The following is a 15,144-nucleotide window of genomic DNA, read 5'->3' on the forward strand; positions in this document are numbered from 1 at the left end:
ACAAAGTTTCCTACAGTTGCATAAAATCCCTAAAGGATGGCCTTAGCTTCCTATCTAGTTTTAAAGGAGAAGGCTTAAAGAAAATGTACTTAGCAAAGAACTCCTTTTATCACTCACCGTTGATAAAAGATATTAATCCGTCGTCGTTACATCTACCCAGAAGATCGTGCTGCTGCTGCTGTTGTTGCTGTTGCTGCTGCTGCTGCTGTTGCTGTTGCAGTTGCAGATGATGATGTTGCTGTGGTTGCTGCTGGTGGTGGTCGAGGAAGGAACTGATCGAGTGCTTCTGTAGCAGCTCCGTCGTGGTGGATCCACCGCTCAAAGCTCGCATGTTGCCTCCAGTTCCGGGGCAATCAAGAGTGTCGTACTGAAAATTAAAAAGGAGAACGCAGAACGATGACATCAAGCTGGAGATTTGCACTGAAGATGCCATAAAATAGATATAAAGACAGAACGTAGAAACGCGATGACATCAAGCAAGAGATTTGCACTCAAGTTGCAATAAAAACAGGCGGCAGTTGGTGAAACTTTTATTGTCTCTCAGTCTCCCCCTTTTTTTCGGTGCGTCAGGTGGGGAAGGACAGGAGTTTTCCCCACTCTCCTCCAGGCAGCAACTAATGAATCGTTTATCTTTCACATTTCTTGCCACATGCCAGGCGACGGCAAGGGGATGAGGATGCGGATGCAACCGCACGAGGACAGCCACAAGGAGACAGCACTACCGCACCATCTGCTTTTCCCCATTTTCCGGCACCCTTGTCGCACAGGCAGTGCCACCACCCGCACATCCGCCCGTCTCCTCGTCCACCTCCTTCACCTCGCACTCCTCTGAAGCACTCTCGAGCGCCTGGGCGCAATTAAAAGCGCATCAAGTGTCAGTGGAGCACACTTAAAAATGCCAAATTAGTGCAAATATTGTTATCAGGCACTCACCAAACAATTTAGAGCAAAATGGCGTACAACTCATTACGCCGGATTAATGCGGCCCGCGAAATGGAAAGGAACGTAACGAAAGCCAACGATTCGGTCCGGAGAACGAAGAGAGATGAAGCTTGGTGACTGGAATGGATGACGAAAAGGATAACAACGGGGATGAGGGAAAGCTAAATGTGCCAAAGCCAAGGCAACAAGTCATTGTCGGTTGGGCGACGGCGACGGTGACGGTCAATGGTCAGATGATGATAAGTGGGTGCGAGCAAAGGAGTTGCTCCAGTTACCCAGAAGGGAGACGCTCCTTGATTGTCTATGTGCCTGACTGGGTTAGGTAACAAGGGAAATGTAACTTTATTGAGCTGCTAATAGCGTTTAAATGTTATTAATGGCTTTAGATATAAAAAGACAATAGTAATAACAATAGTAAACCAGATCGTTAGTGACAATCGCTTATCATTTGATCTCTTCTACTAAATGGTTTTCATGTAAAACTTTAATTAACTTGCAGAAACATTCATTGTGCGAGCATGCAGTGAGTGGAAATGATGCGATTTTCCGGGAACCATCCTACAAAAGAGATCTGGTAGGTAAATGGTTCGAGGAGCAAAGTTAAAGATCTAACCGCCACATAAGAGACTGACAAGTCGAAGGGAATGAAAAGAACTTCCACTTGGCGTTGGCGGCAGCAAGTTTTGAATGCCGGCAATGGAGCGACAGTCGACGGCTTCCTTAGTCTTTGTCAACTTGTCACAACTATGTTAAGTACAAAACTTGCTATGGATTTAAAAATTGAATGACAACTTGATGAAGGTACGTGCAAAGTCGGAAATGGCACGAGAGCATCCACACACGCACGGCAATCATCCGCCCGCTCCCGCTCCCGCTCTTCCACTCCTCCGCATCCTCCCGGCAGAGTCAGGAAGTGGGCGAGATGTGGGTGAGATGTGTGTAGGCTACCGGACAACTCTCCGCTCGACTGAGAGGCGTCGGCATTGTGGCCTGTTGACACACAACCAAGAGCACGGGTGTGTGTGTGTGTTGGGTTCTGTGGGGATTTCAGACTTTGTTTTTAGCGCTCATACGTCACACCACCACCCACTCACAGTTACAACTTGTGGCAGGCGATAAAAAAGAGGCGGCGTCAATGAATGCAAATTACAAATAGTCTTCAAGCTATTTTGTAATGCCGAGGCCGCATCCGCATCCGCATCCTTCTCAGGATTCGCCGTCCAAAATGCCAGTAAGACGCTAAAAGCTTTCGCTGTCGGAAATGGAAAAGGCGTCAAAGATACTAACGAGGACGAAAGGCCATTGCCTTGAAAACGAATTGAAAATGCTCTATCGGGTACAGGGCTTGTAGCTAGAAATCTGTTCTTGTGATTTGACTTTCCAATCTATAAAATATTAGATATAGATAATCTATAATTCTACAAACTGCTTTAACATAACTACAGCAACACGTAGTTTTAGTTTCAGTAATAGTAATAGCTCTATCAAGCCTCAATACCCGTTTAACTCTACTCACTCGATTTTCTTCTCAAAAAAGGAGCCCATAAAAAACGAAATTGAATACGAGAAAAAATCTTAACCACCCCATTGACGCATAGAAAACACTCTGGCCTATTGACTGCTCTATTCTCGACACCCTCGGCCAAGCTCCTTCTGCAGGCCATCATCCACTATATCGATGCCTCTGTTTCAGCAGCCTTCTCTCCTGCTGCTCCTGCTGCTGCTTGTCTTTTGTCGTCGAGGATTTGCAAAATTTGATTCAATGGCGTTGCTGCTGCTGCTGCTGCTGTGACCGAGAGTTGCCCTTCGTCCGCACTGCCAGCCGATGGCTACATGGAGATATTCGGCATCTCTTTGCGTCCCATCCAAAAGACGATGTCAGCCATGGGGCTAAAGAGCCTGGCCACCCATAACTCAGTAGTTATTTATCCAATGTCCATTTGACTTGGCTTTTGTACATTCTCCTTCACTCCTTCCATGTATCTGCTCCTCAGCTGGTTGGCCATTTTCTTCGGGGTTTTTCTTGAATTTTATTTTTGGCAAGCGATTTGCCTGGGCCACTGGCTCTGGGATTTCGTCCTGGGTCTGGCCTGCATTTTAACGGCGGACACACTCACACATGGAGATGCACAAGGGGATCGAGGATTGAGTGTGAGGAGAGCGTTTCTGGGGCCAGGGCCTCTGCAAAATTACAAGTTTCTGCTTTCAGAAGTCATACAAATTATTATGTTTGCATCGCTTACAACACTTATTAGATGTTTTGCTGCCCCACCAGTACTGCTCCTGATTCTGTTCTCCTTGTTCCGCATCCGCATTCACATCGACATCGACATCCACATCCACATGCACATCCATATCCTTTTCCAATGCTTCTGGTGCTCTGGCCCAAAGGGTTTTCGGCATTAAAATTTGATGGCATGTAGTGATAAGCGTTCAATAACGATGTTGTCCTTGTCGTCGCCGCCACTCCAAGCTCCCGGCATCCTGTCGCTACCCCCGGGGCCACTTCATTCGATTCGTTTCGTTTCGATTTCCCTCTGACCCGCCACTCCGCTCCTCCCTTCCGATGACCGCAGCCAGAGGTTAATGCACAGTTGTAATTTTTTATGGCCGATTACATGTTGCCAACTTGTGGGCGAAAAAGGGAATCATAAAGGGAGGGAGAGAGCGGCGAGAGAAATGGCGGGGCTGGCAAGTCCATAAAGGATAAGAGTTATGGCCGAATGCATTTGAATTTGCCAGCGGTAATAGAGTGTTTGCATATTACGTGGCGAGTGTTTAAGTCCCCCTCGAAGGCAACTTCCCTTCCATCCATCCATCCGTTGAGTAGATTCAGCTCGGACAATTTATGGAACTTTGATCTACAAATTGAGGGATTTTATTGATGTGCCAGAGGGGCAACCAAATAAATGCATCTACATTTGAGGCAGTAACTAAAGCTTTCAGAAAACTATTAGGGTATTTCAGGGTTAAGTCTGTGAGGGTCTTAATCGAATTTCGAAACTTGAACATGTCTTAAGATGTGCTATTGGAATTCCTGTTAAGAAATAAGTTAAGTCCGATACACGTAGCTCAACTAACCTAGCGATGACGGGAAGCGTTTAATGTTTGCAAATTAAAAACCATTCACCGGAAGCAAAGTCACCTTGGGCAGAACTTTGTCCGCAGGCCAAAGGATTCGATAAGATGCAAATGCCTGCAGGACACCAGGCATTGCCCCTTTCTGCCCTCCCCCCACATTGGGATGAGTTCGCTGTCTCCTAATGCAGTGGCACGTAATTGCTGCGCCTACGAGAATGCAACGACGGTTGGGTCACAGCTCCTGCTGCTGTCGTGCATTCTGTCTGCTGCCTCCTACCCCTGCTTCTCCTTGCTCCTTTTTGCCAGCAGCAGCTGCTGCCGTGCATTTCATTAAATGCCAATGTCTGGGCAAATTAAATTGAGTCTGAGCATGTCGAGAGCCATTTCATCAGGCTCAAAAGTCGATTTCAGCTTTGACGCGATGTGTTGCATTCATATTTACATAACTGCTGTATGCGTTGTTGTTTTGTGTTTTGTGTTGAGTGCAATATGAAAACAAGACATTAAATGCCTTTCTGGATCAAAACTCAACTATCAAAGAGCAAGCAGAGACATATTCCCTGACGACTTCTGAGGGTCTACTCCTACATAAAACAACCAGAGTAGAAGGTTATAGCTAAGCGCTTTGACAGTAGAATACTTAGCTCTTAAATCATTGTAAATTTTAGATATTTGTAAAGCTTAACTATGGGTTTGCTACCTAAGGAATAAGATTATTAAACTACTACAATGTTTCTTTACATTTATGCAGATCATATATCATAAAACACCATTCGGTGAGGATACAGACAATTCGACTTGCCAAAAGGTTTCCCTTCCTTTGCGCCTTCAGTGTGATCCCTTCCCCATCTCCCTTGTCAGTTTCCTTCTTGTTCTCCTTATAGCGGAGTCAGTTGCAGTTGCAGCTTCCTTTCGCATGCAGCCCATCCATTTAATAATAACAATATCGTAATTCAGGCAAGTCTCTGACAGCAGCAGCAGCAGCAGCCTTTACATGGGCGTAGCCATACCCCTCCTTTGGGGGGTGGGGGTGGAGGCGCACCCATTCCCAGCCTGCTTTTTACAACGACAAACAAACGAGAGAAGCGTAGCGACATTTCAGTTTCAACGGCAACATTTCCGATTCTCGGCGCTTTGTTGCCGTTGTTATTGTTTCTCTCGTGGGGAAAGGAGGGCGGTGGCTCCAAAAGTGGGTGGGAGGGGCCAAGCAGCCGTCAACAGGCATTCAATACAGGCACGTTTTAGTACGTATGTGTGAGTGTATGAGTGAGTGCTAAGTGGAAATAAAACACGCGCTTTTTCCGCACTGTATTATCTGCTGCTGCTGGATCTGTGGATCCTTTTTTTTATCTGCCAGTGGTGGTCCCTATCCCGCTCCTGAGGATGCTTCTCCCGCTCCTGGGAATGCCGCTTTCGGGTGGCAGGAGCAGCCACCACAGGATGCATGCTGCGCATTTTTTAGGCAGCCCACGAGGCAAAAAAGGCACCATTTCCCCATTTTGCTGGGTCTGGTTGAAAAGAGAAACCCATCCAACTTTTAAAAGCCTATGGAAAAGGTTCGAATATGAAATATTAAATACTTCTTAATGAAATTTAACCAAAATTAGGGGTAAACATAATAATAGAAGAATAATAAAAAGCATAGGTGCTACTTGTTTAGAGTTCCCAAAAAAGTATGCTATAGTTTATGACAGTTTCTGGCACAAGGTTTATAGTTTGTTTATAATTAAATGCTGATCTCTGCTGGCCTGTCAGATAGCCCCTGCATTATTTTATATTCTCACTAAAGGTATCATGCTCTGGATTTTATATAAAATATACAACAAGTTATTTAAGCCAACTTTATCATGTCGAAGTGGAAATACACTTTCAGGTTTAAAATTTGTTTAAAACAAATTACATTCCTTTGACAATGTACTTGCATTCTCATAACCATTAAGCATGGCTTTAATAATTCCAAGATCCAAGCTTTCGCAGCTTATAATCTTGACTGAACAATGTGCATACATATTTCTTGGAATTTAGAAATAAAAAAGAAGCTTAGAATTATTGCTTCTTGGGGCAAACAAAGTCCATTTTATGACAAGTTGTAATGAAAACGCTGTGCGGATCCTATAAGGACAAAACTGCCTCCTTGTGGGCGTTCTAAAAGTCACAACAGAGTTGCAGGAACCTCTCCGAGAGTATGGAAAACAAGAGGCGACTCCAGCTGGGTGCTGGCCTTTTGTGGTTGCCTTTTTTGTTGCCGCTGTTGTTGTTGTTGTATGTTGGTGATGTTGTTGTTGTTGATGTTGGTGCTCTGCTCATTGCTGTTTGCTTCTATTTTCTTTTGCCGCATTTTTGTTCGCTTTTAATGATAACGCAACAGCATTGTCTATATGCCGCCGCACTGCCACCGCTCCCCGCCGAAAGCCAGATACCCTCGGCCACCTTTCGTCATCCGCTCAACCACAAAGTTGCCGAGAGGTGAGTAGAGGATGAGGCGGCCAGTTCAGCGGGTCAGGAGAAATGGGGGGAATGGAGCTGGAGCTGGAGCTGGAGCGGGTGCACCACAACGCATGCCGCACTGCCAATGCATTAAATGCTAGTTGAGCCGAGTATTGTGCGACGTCTGGCGAAGTAAATTCAATTGAATTTTGCACTCGTTTTCTGTTTTTTAGTTATTTTCTTTTTTCTCCCATTTGCTGCTGCTGTTTTTCCCCCCTCGCCTCCTTCTTTATTTCTTTTTTTTTTTGTTATATATATTTTTTTCTCATTTTTGTTAAATGCCAGAGGCTCATATTGCACTGGGCTACGCCCTAATACGCCACCCACCGCCAACTCCATTCACCGCAGTGCAACAAACGCACCCTGGTTGATATTTTCCCCCATTGTTGTTGTTGCTGCTGCTGCTCCTGCAGCAGTTGTTATCCTTCTCGCTGGCGGCGGGCGTGTGATTTGCTTGGTATCGACATTTTAATGATGTGCCCTGGGGCTGCCGGCTGCCACCGCATTGTTGGAAGACGCCTTGGTCGCCTTGTACTTTTGGCATTTGCGCGAAATGTCGAGACATTCCAATAGTCTGGGCAGGAGCAGTGGTAGGACTGGGACTGGGACTGGGACTGAGAGGCCGAGTTGGACATCCCTCGTTGGCGTAGACAGCCAGCGGCATATACTTAAGTATACATAACCAACTGTTAATGCCGCCCAGCACAATGATTTGCTTGAAATGATTCTTCTTTTCCTCTACTTTACAGCCTCTAGGATTTCCCTCGAGTTTCGGTTTGAATAATCCCAATGATTTTCCATCTCAAAATCAAACTTGAAAGCGGCTAATAACTGGAAATTGCAAGAAGGCATTTTGTGGCCGTTTAGGCTGGGTGGAAGTGTATTTAATGGGTTCTTGAATTCTGCAAACAGTACAATTGGGAGCCTCATTTGTATTACTATTTGTAAATGATTTATATAGTTATATTCCCCTTTATTTTTGTAAAGGAAACTCCAAATTAATTAAAGTTTTGAAGCCTTCTTACATCTCAAATACTCAATTGGAGATCAAAACTCATGCTGAACTCCACTTGGACTCCCAAACAATAAAAGAAAATGATGCCACAGCAGGATATGAATATATTTTGGATGCAGAGCAGGACGCTACAGCGCAAAAACACACATATCACACACACATCCCACGGCTTAAAATGGCACATAAAATGTTCAGCATTTCTTATGACCGACAAATTTTCCGTTTGTGGACCCCCCACACCCGCCCCACATTATTTATAGGCAGTTTAAACAGCGGGCAATGGCGCAATGGAAATGAATGCAAAAATATAAATACTACAAATATATTGTAGATGCGAGAGACTAGCAAGAGTGAGAGATGAAGATGGTAGAAGGACATTAAGTACACGCCACGTTGCCATGAAGTAGACGCATTTTAGACATTACCAGCAAATAAATATGAATATACAGCCATAGATCCCCTACCGACAAAAGGGGGGGATGGACTCTGCTTACACGACGAAATTGACATTTTGCATTTAGTTATTCAGTTGGGTCTATTTTGATCTTTTTTTTTTTTTTGCATCCATTTTGTTGCTGCTGGTAGCAGCCACAATAAAATGAAAAGAAAAATTGCATAATAACCCCTTTGAAATCGTCGGATTATCCTTAAATATTTGTGTAAACATTGTAACAAATGCGCAGCTCCATTGTCAGCCAACTCGGGCCATGGATGCAGCTCCCTCAGCCTCCTCGAGGTCCTTCTACTACTCCTCCTCCTCCTTCTGTGCCTGTGCCATCCCCAATCCATTGACGTAGTCAAGGCAGCTTTCCCTCAACCCCTCTGCGTCGTCGTCTGTCGTCAAATGCCTGAATGATGAGCAATAGACGGGGCCCGGGTCTCCTGTCACAGTCGACAATGAGCAACTTTTTCAGAAGTAGGAAGACGTGGCAAAGATATAAACGGGAGGCAAAGACGCATCCAACAATGGGACCAAGTGCTCCAAAAGGCGAAGCATCTTAAAAAACCTGTCACACATATTGACAGTCGCTTCAGGACCGTTTAAATCTAGTCGAGGGTCGGGACATGGGCTTAGTTGAGATGGCTTGGTTAGCATGTGCGTATCACAGCATAAAATACATTGTAATCATTATATTCATATGAGTGGGGTGAAGGGCAATTGCCACATCTGACATCATTTTGATGTGTATTGATATCCATCTAGGATATTGTCAGGCAGAGCAATTAAGTTTAAAGGGGATCAAGAGGATGTCAGGATGGGACAAGTAATCATTTGGGATAAAGGTGGAGTCATAAGAGAGTTTTAAGAATATTTTAAGTGACAGATTCCAAATCAAATTAAATTTGTAAGCTTAAGAATATTGTGAGATAAGGCCTAAGTGCGAATATTACTAAGTAATGATATGATATGTCATTCATAAATGTTGTAAGAAATTTGTGAACCTAACAACATTAAAAATCCAATAATCTAAAGGGATATTTCCAATTCTACAAAGCTAAACACATTTTTGAATCATTTTGAATAATGAAAAGTGCAATTTTTCTTAATCTAGATCACTAGCTATCCCTATTTTAGCAGGACAAAATTATTTGTAGCTGTGTAATAACCACTTTGCTCTGCTTTCCCAGCATTTTCTCCATTTATTTTGTTACTCGCTCTGCGAGTCCTAATCGAATCATGTCATTTAAGTGAATTAAAAACATATAAAGGCGAGCAAAATTAAATCACGCAACTATTTTGCGCAACAAAGAGTACAATTACACAGCTACGCCCCATAAATTACCCGCCCCCGCGGCACAAAGGACCGGCGACAAGGACTACAGAGAGGCGCTGCAGTGTCTGGCGGACAAAACGCCGCAAGTTTAATCGAATTTAACTACTCATAATGTGAAGCAGACGGCAGGACGAACAAGGTGGCAAAACTCTCAGAAGTGAGGCGTAAAGTTGGGCACTAATCCTATTAGGATCATATCCAGCCAGCCCCCAAGGCACCCGCGAGTAGCGGCTCCCAAATTGGGTAGGTGAGCCAAAGGCCGGGACAGCTGATGCGCTCTCTTCGTAATCTATGTAAGCCCTCTCTCGCGCTCGCCCTATGCCTCGCTTCGTCTCGCTGTGCGACTTCAGTCGAACTCGTACGTGAGCGTTTCAATTACCGCTCTGGAGTGCGAATGGGTTTTATTATTATTTACATACCTGTTGCAGCAGGGGCATTGTTTTGAATAAAAATTCCAATTTCCACACTTGTTCACGTTGCGCTCCTGCTCGTTGGTGTTGGTGCTCGGTTCGTTTGCTCGTCCGCCTTCGTGTTGGTGTTCGGCAGCATCCGCAACTGACAAAGCTCCAAAACAGATGTCACCACTTCCGCGTCGTGCCGGCCCACTCCCACCGCCCGCTGGGAGTCCTTTCGCGCACTTGGCTCTCTCACAAGTTCCCACTCGCGCTCTTCCCTTATCTCCTGCGCAGGTTTGAGTTCGTTGCGGTTCGAGTTCGAGTTGGATTCCGTGCTAAGCCTGGGGCACCGTTGCCGTTATAGTTGTTGGGGAATTTCGGTTGACTTTTTTTTTGTTTTTTGGCTCCACAGGATATGCGAGTGGGTGAGTGAGTGAGAGGAGAGGCCCAAAGACAGCTGGCAGATGTGGCCGTATCAGCAGTAAATAGTCATCGATTCATTATTCCGCCTCGTCAACGATGCAAATTTCCAAAGACCTGAAAGGCAGACACATACAATTAGCATAAGCTCGAATAAATAATGGATAATGGATGATAGTACGCCTCGCCGGCCCTTTGTAGTTTCCCCTTCCCCCCCAAACTGTCTTCCTTTTTTGATCCAAATCAGTGGACCGAGCACCAGGAGCACAAAAAACACACGCGTACGCATTTGAGCGTTAAGTGCCGTAAATCGATCAAGGCGTAGCCCTCTCTCACTCTCACCAATTGTAATTAACTGTAATCCACTGGCGTTTACTTTGGAGCCGTCGTTTTGCGGCTCCAAGCGCACCAACTATGCATTATCCTCCGGGTGGTAATCCTTTCTCCGGATAGCGGAAGCTGTGTGTTGAGCGAACCTATTATTAGAGCCATAAATCAGCGTGAAATGAGTTGGAGTTGGAAAATGACTCCATCGCAGCTTTTCGAGATGGATGCCAAGCCCTGTCTCGTGCTCCCTCTCTCTGGTGCTCGCTCGCACTCTGTCCGTCCCTCTCTGTGCGTATAATAATGGGTAGTAAGAATAAGTGTGTAGTTGAGGCGGCGATTGGTTGTTCTTGTTGTTGCCGTCGTCGACGTTGTCGTTGTTCCTACCACAGAGATGACGTGAGCCGAAAAGCAAAAAAAACGCGTGTGAGGAGGGAACAACGGCAAATACTAGTACTAGTACGTAGGGCAGGTTGTAAAATACGCACTGCTAGAACGAGATGGAATGACAATGAGCCGCGGCCCTACTTCTACGCCGATTTTCAGTCAACAAATTGTTGTGCCGGCTCCCCAAATACACACACACAGAGGCACACATCCATGCACAGACAGCACACACCCATGACACCTATACGTACCCAGGAGTCTGCCGAAAACACGCGCCTCGCTCATAAATTCGTGTGAATTTAATTTTAATTCTGCATCCGCAATCGCATCCCGTTCAGTTTGTCGTCCGCCAAGCACATTTTTACTACTGCTTCTGCTCACACACACACTCGAACACTCCGCCGTGCCAGGAACTGTTACTTCTGCCTTGCACGCCTTTCGCCGTTCTTCGGTCGCTCCCTCTGCTTCCCCTGCTTCTTCGCAAAAACTCCGTCTCACGGATGCATTGCTTTTTTGTTTGTTAATAAACTATGTATTTTTTCTGAATCGTCCGCTTTAATTTTCCATTAACTTATTTTTTTTTAATTTAATTTTTTTGCAAGCAATGTTTAGTACTAAATCATATTAATTCTTGGAAGAAACTGAATTTCGTGATATTTGTTGTCGGGAATTTCTTCGAAGCGGGAAATCTGGTATTTTTAATTTCCTAATTGGCGAAAACAAAAAATGATTTAATAAATCTAAAAAATTTAAAGCTTTGCTTTATTGCTGCCGGCGAATGCTTAGTATACAGTTGTGTTTATTTGTTTACAACTTTTTTATTTTTGAAAATTAAAATACCTACACCCGCAACTGTTTTTAAAAAAATTCTTTGAGAATGGCTAGGTTGCACTTGTATTTATAGGTTTCAACATGAACCGACTTGAGCCGAGTGCTGCCAACTTTTCGGGTCGTAAAAAAGCTTAAAAAGCTTACGAAATAAAGCTAAAACAAGCCAAAAATTTTGTGATGGTAGCTATGAGAGAACCCACTCGCCAGCTCTTACTATTAGCTACATAATTTTGTTTGCATTTTATAAGGTTTTAAATAAAAAGTTTAACCACTTAGGAAAGCTTATTTCTCTTATATTTTGTTAGTATTAAAATAATAATAATAATAATAATAATAATAATAATAATAATAATAATAATAATAATTAATTTTCAACATGTATTAGTTTTGTAAACTTTGCGCTTGCCTAATTTCTTCCAGTGCAACAATATTTTACTTTTTGTGTGAATGGCAAAACAGCTGATTCTTTAGCGTTGCCAGATAAATTACTAGCTCAGCGACTGCATATTCCAATAAAATTGTTTAATACTAAAAATCAAAATTAATATTAAATTAAAATGCCGGGGGACGCGGAAAACACCAGTACCGACACCGCCAATGACCACATCGACCTCTGCATATACAGGAAACTGGTCAAACAGTTTATAGACATGGTAAGTAGTACTCAAACCAAAAAGCCGGTAATGATTAGTGCTTTCAAATTGCAATTTTAGCGTCGCTATTCCACGGCGCTCTTCTGGGCAGAGAAGGTGGCGGTGCTGAGTGGCCAGGAGCCCAGGGATATCTATTACCAGGCGCAGTGCATGTTCCTGCTGGGCGAGTTCCACCGAGCTGCCTACACCATTCAGCACAACAAGCTGGAAAAGAGCTCCCTGCCGTGCTTTAATCTGCTGCTCGAGAGCCTTTACGCGGCAAAGGAGTTCGCGGAGGCGGCCAACGTCATTCAGAACGTGGAGGTGGAGATGATGGCCACTTCTCTGATTAACCAGCCGGTGGACGTAGGCAGTGGCTGCTACCTGGAGAGCAACAGTGTCTTTGGCGGCGAGGAGAACCATCGGAACGAGCTGCTAGCCTCAATTTACCTGATGAAGGGCAAGGTGTACGAGGCCCTTGACAACCGCGGCACGGCCATGGACTTTTATGTACAGGCCCTGCACAAATCCATCTATTGTTTCGAGGCTCTGGAGGCGCTGGTGCAGCACGAGATGCTGATGGCTTGGGAAGGTAATTAGTGAGCTTCTTCTTATTGGGTTCCAAATAATAAGCAAACTTTTCGCAGAATTTGAGCTGATGCACCATCTGCCGCTCGCCCAGCAATCCAGCGAAACGGACGCCAAGTTCATCCTGAAGCTCTACGAATCTCGTTTAAAGAAGTACTACGAGCTAATATCCGCTCGCAACGCCGAGGAGATCTCACCCATCGTCAATCCTGATGTGCTGAAGTTCATCAAGGAGTTTACGGCGCGGGTGCAGCAGACATGCTCCTCGGAGTCCCAAATGCCCAAGGTGAGCGCCCTTAAGGTGCCGCTTACTCCCAGCCAGTTTATGTCGCCCGCCCAGAAGTGAGTCCTCTTCGGAAGTCCTTGTAGTTGAACTAATTAACTCGAAAATTTATTTTGTTTAAGAGTCCTTGAGGATCTTAAGGCTCCCACGTTCTCGCTGCAAACAAGCCTGTCGCGTGCTTCCTCCCTCATTGATGCCTCTCATCGATCCATGTTCGATTCCTCGAGTCGCAGACGATCACGGGATCACGATGCAGATACCCTGATTCCCCTCGCAGATTGCCTAAATCGAGTGCAACGCAGCACAGATCTCATGGCTGCCGAGGCGGAAAAGTGTTTCTACGACTGCGACTACAAGCTGTGCCTGAAAATACTAAATGAGTGAGTAAAAAGAGGCCAGAAAATGAACTCATTTGGTGTAATCTCGGTGTCCTTACAGGCTACTCAAGGTGGATCCATTCCATAACAACGCACTGACAATTCAAATTGCCTGCTTGGTGGAGAACGGAGACTTCAATCGTCTCTTTTACGTGGCCCACAAGCTAGTGGATCGATATCCCGACAAGGCCATCTCCTGGTATGCCGTTGGCTGCTATTATGACATGATTGGGAAAAGTGATCCTGCCCGGCGCTATCTATCCAAGGCCACTGCTTTGGATCGATTGTACGGCCCCGCTTGGCTGGCCTACGGTCATAGCTTTGCCAATGAAAACGAACACGAACAGGCGATGGCGGCGTACTTTAAGGCCACCCAGCTGATGCGTGGTTGCCATCTGCCTTTGCTCTACATCGGAGTAGAGTGCGGGCTGACCAAGAATCTGGAGCTTGCGGAGAAGTTCTTCCTGCAGGCGATGAATATTGCTCCCCTGGACGTATATGTGCTGCATGAGCTCGGTGTGATCAAGTATGAGTACGAGTTCTTTGACGGCGCAGCTACTATCTTCCAGTGCACTGTTGACATTGTGAAGCAGCGAGCCAAAACCAATAATGAAGAGATTTCGGCCCGCTGGGAGCCGCTCTTTATCAACCTGGGTCACTCGCTGCGGAAAGTGCACAAGTATGAGGAGGCCCTGTATAACTTTCAAAATGTAAGAGCTTGAGAAGTCTACAAATACATATATAAATAGTTAATAAATTATACCCTTTTCAGGCTCTCCTTCTAAAGCCACAGAATGCCACGACCTACACCTCCATTGGATTCATTCATGCCCTGCTGGGCAACTTGGACAGCGCCATTGAGTCGTTCCATAAAAGCTTGGCCCTAAACAGAGACTGCATTGTGACCTCAACGATCCTAAAGAGCTGCATAGAGGACCTTATGGATGATTCCACTACCATTGATGAGATCTGCAGTGCTGCATTGCGGGATGTGGCCAAGAATATTTCGGCCAACAGTCGTCGTGTACTCAACTCGGACAAACTGAAGCTGAAGCTCAAGTTCGAAGAGGAGGAGGAGCACGCTGCCTCAGATTCCAATATGGTGGTGGAAATGAGCTTCGATACCTAGGAATATAACTAACATAGTTCTACTATCATCAATGCTATCTTCGTTCGTTAGCCGGGCAAACATGTGCCATGTGCACTTGAACCTAATTCGTGGCCAGAGCAAACACAGATGTGTTCGTTTCTGTTCTGGCTAATGAGCGAAGTCTTTGGGATTTTTTTCTCGGCTCTCTGTTTTCCCCAAGCATCCATTGAAGTCGCCGCCGCCATGTGAAAAATATTTAGTATTTAAGAATGCGCAAAAGTCTCATTTCAATCATATTTTGTGAGGGTCCTAGCCAAGCTCTCTCTATCACTCTGTTAGTTTGTAATAATTGTGTCATTAGCTGTAATTGAAGTTTGTGCAAGGAATTGAAGTTGTTTCTGAAAAGATAAACGTGGAACATAAACCCAGTTTGCTTCCTTAAAGCACGTACTCCCCCAAAAATTGTGAGTGAACTTTTTCAATGCCATTTTCGTTTCGCATGTCTAAAAATCAGACA

General features: G+C 45.0%; 1 protein-coding gene across 1 annotated transcript; it reads left to right on the forward strand.

The window, feature by feature from the left end:
• The first annotated feature begins 12,082 nt into the window (after positions 1-12,082).
• Positions 12,083-15,089, forward strand: Cdc16 (cell division cycle protein 16). Its single transcript, XM_020960869.2, has 6 exons — positions 12,083-12,310; positions 12,371-12,881; positions 12,937-13,219; positions 13,283-13,540; positions 13,599-14,247; positions 14,310-15,089. Exons 1-6 carry the CDS (start codon positions 12,215-12,217, stop codon positions 14,664-14,666), a joined length of 2,154 nt encoding a protein of 717 aa, XP_020816528.2. The 5' UTR covers positions 12,083-12,214; the 3' UTR covers positions 14,667-15,089.
• Positions 15,090-15,144: the final 55 nt, after the last annotated feature.

Source organism: Drosophila serrata, unplaced genomic scaffold (assembly GCF_035046125.1).
Source record: "Drosophila serrata isolate PLE 108 unplaced genomic scaffold, ASM3504612v1 contig_295, whole genome shotgun sequence".
Classification (NCBI taxonomy): domain Eukaryota; kingdom Metazoa; phylum Arthropoda; class Insecta; order Diptera; family Drosophilidae; genus Drosophila; species Drosophila serrata.